The 7,718-nt window shown below is 40.7% G+C and overlaps 1 protein-coding gene and 1 long non-coding RNA gene across 2 annotated transcripts; both read right to left on the minus strand.

The window, feature by feature from the left end:
• Window positions 1-1,379: 1,379 nt before the first annotated feature.
• On the minus strand, window positions 1,380-2,020 carry LOC128492345 (uncharacterized). Its single transcript, XR_008354079.1, has 2 exons — window positions 1,825-2,020; window positions 1,380-1,793 (listed from the first exon to the last, which is right to left on the minus strand). It is a non-coding gene; the product is annotated as an uncharacterized LOC128492345 (long non-coding RNA).
• A 66-nt stretch (window positions 2,021-2,086) lies between these two features.
• Window positions 2,087-3,180, minus strand: LOC128491547 (beta-1,3-galactosyltransferase 2-like). Its single transcript, XM_053463866.1, has one exon. It carries the CDS (start codon window positions 3,178-3,180, stop codon window positions 2,179-2,181), a length of 1,002 nt encoding a protein of 333 aa, XP_053319841.1. The 3' UTR covers window positions 2,087-2,178.
• Between the last annotated feature and the right edge of the window lie 4,538 nt (window positions 3,181-7,718).

Here is a 7,718-nt window from a genome sequence, read left to right on the forward strand (position 1 = left end):
CTAGAGGGTTGCTTTGCATCTGAATGTTAATTTGGAATTGCAACAGAGCTTGATCAAAACCGACTACACCTCAATGGCAAGGAGACACTTCCAGTTTTTCAAGAATGGTCAAAGGATCTATTATTTTGCCGTCACCAAATTAGCTAAAAAAGAAGTGGTTGCTTTAAATAAAGATCTAACTACAGTGGGGTAAAAAGGTATTTAGTCAGCCACCAACTGTGCGAGTTGCCATTGCCAACAAAGGGTATATAACAAAGTTTTGATATGAACTTTTGTTGTTGACCAAATACTTATTTTCCACCATAATTTGCAAATAAATTCTTTAAAAATCAGACAATGTGATTTATGGACTTCTCATTCTGTCTCTCATAGTTGAAGTGTACCTATGGTGAAAATTACAGTCCTCTCTCATCTCTGTAAGTGGGAGAACTTGCACAATTGGTGGCTGACTAAATACTTTTTTGCCCCACTGTATATGTCAGAGGAGCCAGGGGTCTTTAAAGGGGATCGCTGACCATTATTGCCACACCTGTTTCATTACATAGCTACTCCCCCGTTTTTGTTTCCCCAGCCCCTATGTACTTCGATATAAAGACACGGGGTGATACATTTTTTGTTCATCTAATCGTATCGGGGGGAAAAAAGCTCAATCTCTTGTGTTGCGATAAATTACAATCAAATAATATTACAGCAATTCGCGCAATACACGGTCTGGAATCAAGTCTGAAGTAGTCACTCCACCTACCCATGCTGGTGCTTATGAGTCGTACGTTTTACTGCATGTTACAGAGAAATGCAGATATGAAATTTAACATACCGTATTTGCTTGATTATAAGACAACCCTGATTATAAGACGACCTCCCAAAATTTGAATATTGCCCCCCCCCAATATTTTGAATATTGCCCCCCCAGTTATGCACATCTGCCCCCTGGCAATGCCTTATACCCCCTATATGCCACTGTGCCCCATGATATGCCTTTTAACCCTCTAATGCCACTGTGCCCCATGATATGCCTTTTGACCCCCTATGTGCCACTCTGCCTCCAGAATTGCCTTATACCCCTATATGCCACTCTGGCATTTAGGGGGTTAAAAATAAGAAAAAAAGGCAACATTTTCACATTGTCACCTATAACCAGTGCAAATGGGGGGGGGGGCCTCCAAAAATGTATTTAGCTGTTGGTCCTGTTTGGGTAACATGTCACAATGTCTGGTATGGCATCATTTATTTTGGCACTTACAGGGTTAAATAAGAATGACACAGATCGCTGTTTCTAAACAAGATTTTGTTTTTAAAAAATGTGGTATGCTGGGAGATTCGCCCCAATAGCGGCCAGAAAAAGGAAAAAAACAAAAGAAAAGAAAAACAGCGCAACATTTTTAAAAAGTAATTTTAATCCAATGCTAGTAATAAAGAAAGACAAATTATGGTAATTTCCCTATAAATCACAGATAAATCAGCATTACGTATAATCCCAGTCGTAAGGGAACCGTAGTTTTGGTAGTTGTGTTTAGAGGAGGAGGACAAATCGCTAATAAAATAATTTGCTTTTTCCGGCTCAGAAAGGGAAGTTTGTCAGGAAGACAGAGACGCTGCCGGCGTGATTCGTGGTACCCGTGAGACATTATTCGTTGGGACTGCGGAGCTAAAACACAGAATTGTTGGAACGGCTTTGTGCCGAACAACTGTAATTCTTCTAGTAGAGTCTGACGAAGTGCGTGGTTTACTTCTAATCAATTAAATAATGGTTAAATACGGGTAACCACTTAAACCCGTGTGACCCTACTGACCTATATAACCCCTCCATATAACTGTTAGAACTCCTATAACCCCTCCATATTACTCATCCTATCATTGCATATAGCCCCTCTCTATAACTCCTCGTATTGCTCCATATAGCCCCTCTCTATAACCCCTATGACCTCATATAACCCGTTCCTATAACCCATCATATTACTTCATATACGACCTCCATATAACCCTCCTCTATACCATATAACAGCACCCTATAATGCCTCCTAATACCCTCTACAGCTTTTTTTTTACACCTCCTTTATTGGAATATTTTATTTGGAGTCGGATTACCGTACTTTGGTCGAAAACCCCCCTTCTAAATTTCATGTGGTTTGTACTCCTTTCTTTCATCAGATAAATAGTCGTATATTTTTGATATGTTTAACAGTCCAAAGTCTTATTTCCCCAAAAGTCTTTCCAAACACTCCGAAGTTCATCCTTCCCGTAACTGTGGACGGTGACAAGTTTGTGGAAGGCACATCGGTTGTAATTGATCCGGTGTCCATTGAATATATTTGCTGGCGGAGGGCTTGGGGGGATTTGTAGCTCGTATAAGCAAATCCCCATAAAGCAATCTTCCATGGGAATGACCCTAATAACTTGCGCTACGTCATAGATCTTTTTTGCCATATCAACGGAAAATACATAACGCGACCCAGAGCAGTAGGGAGGGTAAGTTTTATTGGGATAGACTTCCACAGGAACATACCACTTGGATTCTTTATTCCTGTAAGGTTCTGCGTTTCTGACAATGTTCCCTGTAAAATAGTTTGTACGGACTGGCAACCCGGGGCGCAGGAGTTGATGGACGAGATAATTCACGTTGAGAAACATATCGATGTCTACTTTTATTGCGTAACTGGCGGTGGGGCAGAATTTCGTTAGCCATTCCATTCCCATAAGGGTTTTAAGAGTCAAGTTATAATAAGTATCAAGAAAATCCTGCTGTATAATATCACCGTAGGTACGACTTTCCTCGTCCAGAAGTTGCTGTACAGCATCCGATGCGACGGTGGACAACCCGACCAGAAAAACCGTCACCACGTCCTCATAGTTACTTTCATTCCCCCATGTTTCTCGAATGGCGTTCCGTGTCATCACGTCATGGCACCGGCCAGTCACCAAGAGAACGAGGAAGGGATTCCGCTGTGAGCATTTATCGCGTGGGTTGATCAGGAACTGGTAGGGGTATGGGTATGGCGGTGCTAAGGGATGTCTAAACGGAGGTGTCTTACTGACAGGTTTTTCAGTTTTTATCGGTTTTAGTTGACTTCCAAAAATAATGGTTTTCATTTCAAAGAAGAAAAGTAGTCCAGAGGCAGAAATTAGAATAAAGATAGAAATCTTCAAGTAGTAACTTCTGAAACGCTGTTCTTTACCCATGTCCACCTCCTGTAGTCCTAGGAAAGGCAGAGAAACAAATGGTATCATTAGGAACGACAATATTAAAGGACCAAACTTAACCCAGTTCTAAGAGCTGTGCGTTTAGAAAAAATAAATGCAATCGGGGGAAAAAAATCAGATGAGACATACAGTAGACTCATGTTCTAGCCAAACAAAACATACCAAATATTGTCCACATATAGACACGCATATTTGCAAAGATTTCTGCTTTAGACATTTAATTTTTATAATATGAATATGAATATTTGGACTTGCCCCAGCACCCAGATTGCGCCTTCGGGATTTGCCCCAGCGCACAGAGGGCAAAGGGGAAAGAGAAAGAAGAGACGCTGACGTTGGTGGGCGATCATACTTCAGACTAATAATAATAATTAAAGTGATGATCAGGCGCTAAAAAGTATATATATCGGTTAATACAGACAAAATATATAGTGTTTAGAACAGTGCTGCAAACACTAGAGGTACAGCCCCCTATACCACAAACAATATTTAGTGAAAAGTAAAGTGTTGTGCAAAAACAAATATATATATATATATATACTGAACTTATGAAGTGACAATAAATTAAATTCCACCAAAAACAACACAATCTATCCCACAGAAAATAAATTTGAGCAATACTTAGCGTGTGAAAATTTAAGAAAACGGACAGAGATCATAGTGCTTTCCGTCTTTAGGTGAATAGATGTCAAATGCTTCCCCCAGGATAGTAACGCACTCGCAGCTTGCTCGGACTTGTTCGGACACACTACCTGTCTCCGACACAACGGGCTGCTGACAAACACTTCAGAGGTTTCTCTGCCGGTCTAAACCATTCTGATGATGCTCTTTCAACCACACTAGGTCAAGAAAAAATTGACAACACAGTGTAGTGATATGTGCATATTAAAGGGCTTTAATAGGCAGGGGACTCCCTGAGTAGGAGGGGTTTATGTGAGCACATGTTGATGTTAGTTGAGCAAGGACTCTACAAGTGATGTTGTTACTGATTGAAGAATAAGCTGTTCATCTGAAGTGAGTGTCAGCATTAATTATTCTGCAAGAACCATAGAAAACACAACACACGGAATAAGATGTAATATAAGATTTCAGGACATCAGAGATCTCTCCTCCAGATGGAACAAAAAGAGACCGGAAAGCTTATGTGACGTCACATCTTTTCTATGAAGTCCATTTTCTCTTGACTTAGTATAGAAAAGGAAAATTATTCCATCTTTCCATCTCCCAGAAAGCAATGACTTGTTAGAGGTAAAAGGTATTTTGAATTTCAGCCGTGAGAAAAGCACCGTTTGGGATATAATCGTGTAGAATTATGAAGCAGTCTGCCCCAGACGGTGTGAGAATCTGCCCATTCACCCGGAGATTGGGGTAAAACTCTTTAAGACTTGAAAGCAAACCTGAAAGTTTGGTAAATTCTGCCTTCTGGTGATAACCAGGGATTCCCCCGAACTTCAGGTCATAAGAAAGATTTCAAGGCAGCAGTGACACTGTAGTATTTCCTAAAGTTTGTCCAATTATCAATCTCTGTCCTTTAAATATCAACCTTTTTTTTCCAGCAAATATTCATTACAGCAATAGATTTCCATCAAATTAAATTAAAAGGTGCTTCACCTCCATCTAGCTTCGATGGTGGTCATGTACCGCTCCTTACTAATAGCTGCTAAGAAAAGCTCTTTTATATACTATACTATATTTTTCTAAAACTTTTTCCAAACATTTGGGTCCGAGACTCCTCTGGAGAAACTACTTCAACTAGTGTATAAAGCAAATGCAAAGATTTATTTATGAATGGGGCACAAATGACATAATTAAGAGTATGATTAAGAAAATGAATCAGAATAAAGACATTAAAAACTTAGGGAGGGCAGAATATTTGGGGAAAGGTATAGTAATAAAAAAACACCAAAAAGTTTTTGCCCAATAATATAGAAGGGAAAAGATACAAAGAAAAAAAGAGATCGGCATTTTATTTTTTTAGTGGAGTCTTACCTCTCAGGAATCCTGCAGCTACTGGAACAGAAAGAAGAAAACAGAATAGGTCAGAGGATCTAGGCGTGTAAACTCAGGGTGGCGCAGGGGCGGGCTGGGCCGGGGGGCAATTGCCCCCCAGGCCGCTCGAAATCTAATCTAAACGGCCGCTGGGTGCTGATGCCGCCGGCCGGCGCTACTTTAATACTTTTTTTTAAGATTTAATATGGCAAGCCGGATCGGCTATTAAATGAAAAAAAATAGTATTAAAGCAGCGCCGGCTGGCGGCTGTTAAAGATTCTAATACATTTTCTAACCTCAATTAAGAAATGGACCATATATAATTATTGGTATAGGCAATAGTCAAAGATATGTAATCATTGTTCATAAATAAATGATTATTAAGATATATTAATAGATTTTAATAATAAGCTTCAAGGTTTCCTTGACCTTAATTATGGAATGAAGGATTTGCTGAACAGGCATTCTATAGATAGGAGAGTAGCTTGCTAATGCATGGTATAGTTGTAACTCTAAAAGGGCATTACAATATACATACAGCGACCACCTAAAATAGGGTTTAGACGTAAAGACCTTAGTGAGCATGTTTACCCAATTAGGTGAAGACCAATACACTGACATCACTATCCAATCCACATATAAGCTAGGCTTTTGTAAGACATGGGGAGGCATGGGAAGGGAGGTTGAGAGAAGATGTACTTGCCATCCATGGACTCTTCACGTCCGAACACTCCCTCCCCCAATCCTCAGGAACGCATAGGACAGGTGTCATGAACTAAATTCCTCTCGAAGGTTTTGTAAGACTTGTTTCGTATTTTTGTTATCTACTTTTTATATTCTTTGTCTATTTTTGTTCGTATTAAATGTTTCACCTTTGTTTGCATCTAAGTGACTCTGCCTATTTTTGACGCACATACATTTATATGTGTGTTCCAATTATTTGAAGTTTGTATTGGCCCTATATATTTTATTACAGCGGCATCGGCACCCAGCGGCCGTATGCGATGGCCACCAAGTGATGGGAGCAGCGTGAGGGGTGAAAGCTCCGCCCCCTCGCACTCACCTTTCACCCCTCACACTGCTCCCATCACTATGCGGCCATCAGATTGTTGGAAATCGAATCTAAACGGCCGCTGGGTGCTGATGCTGCCGGCCGGCGCTACTTTAATACTTTATTTATTTTTAATATGGCAAGCCAATCCGGCATATTAAATAAATAAAAAAAAGGATTCAGTAGCTCCGGCCGGTGGCATCAGCACCCAGCGGCCATTTAGATAAGTTTTCCAGCAGTCTGATGGCCGCATAGTGATGGGAGCAGTGTGAGGGGTGAAAGGTGAGTGTGAGGGGGCGGAGCCACTTCATTTGACTTGCCCCCCAGGCCTTAGGCTGCCAGCCCTCCCCTGGGGTGGAGACAAAGGTATTAGCATAAACACGTATGAGAACACGCATACATGTAACAATGGCAATCCACCAAGTAAACTTACAGGGGATGCTTCACATTTTCTGCAATGCGAAACGCACTTGGCTTCTTTTTCAATAGCTCTTGAGCTATTGAAAAAGAAGCCAAGTGCGCCTCGAAACGCGTTTAGCCTGCCATTCCCCCTGTGCATAACCTGCATCAATATCAACACTGCTCACGGCACTCCGGACCGAGTAAGGTTGACTTTTTAAATCAACAATTTTTTATTTATTTTTTTTTATTATTATTTTATTTTATTTATTTATTAATTTATTTTATTATTATTTTTTTTTATTTTTTTTAATCTTTATCGTGCCCATCACGCACGAGGATAACACTGCTGACACCAAGGACCTCAATCAACCTACTCTACAAGCATCAGCAGACCTCTCCCTACCTGCGCCCACAACTGCCAGCAACCCGCTAACTCGGCAGCGGCTAGGCACGGTCGATAGAGCCTACAGGGTATCTGCACGAGAGAAAGCAGGTTGTTCTATTATGTCGGGGAAAGGAATATATTTAGCTGCCTTTATCTTATAATACACCTAGTAAAGGGCACATTACTAGGTACCCTACTAACATGTTACCAACGCCACTTCCAAAATAATGAATGGTTATCAAATTATATGTTTCTATGAAGTACAGTATTTAATAATTGTAATTATCGTTAGTTTGCAGGTCTCCCCCGTTTAACCGGGTGAAATGGATTGGCACAGAGAAGATCTGCATCTGGGTATACTAGATGGTTGCTGTTCACCAAGAGAGCTGTAGTAACTCTCAGAGATCACCCACATGTATCCTCCTGTTGTCCCCGAAATCACTTCCAGCACCAGCCAGCATGCGCACCTTGGAACCCTGCTATGTGTACCCAATAAGTAGACACAACTACCTTGAACTGAGTACAACAGGAATGAACAGTTTACTGATGTAAAACATAGACTGATATAGCCACAGAACTTCATTAACATAAATTAACAGATACATGCATACAACCCAACCTTTAATCCCCAGGCAGCAATCCTATTGATGGGATTAATTAAACAATGGAGTTCCTGCCTGAAGCCCCTGG

This window comes from Spea bombifrons, chromosome 4 (genome assembly GCF_027358695.1).
Source record: "Spea bombifrons isolate aSpeBom1 chromosome 4, aSpeBom1.2.pri, whole genome shotgun sequence".
Taxonomy (NCBI): domain Eukaryota; kingdom Metazoa; phylum Chordata; class Amphibia; order Anura; family Pelobatidae; genus Spea; species Spea bombifrons.

Coding starts and splice junctions, on each gene's coding strand:
- LOC128491547 (XM_053463866.1), bottom strand. CDS start 3,180: ATGGGTAAAGAACAGCGTTTCAGAAGTTACTACTTGAAGATTTCTATC.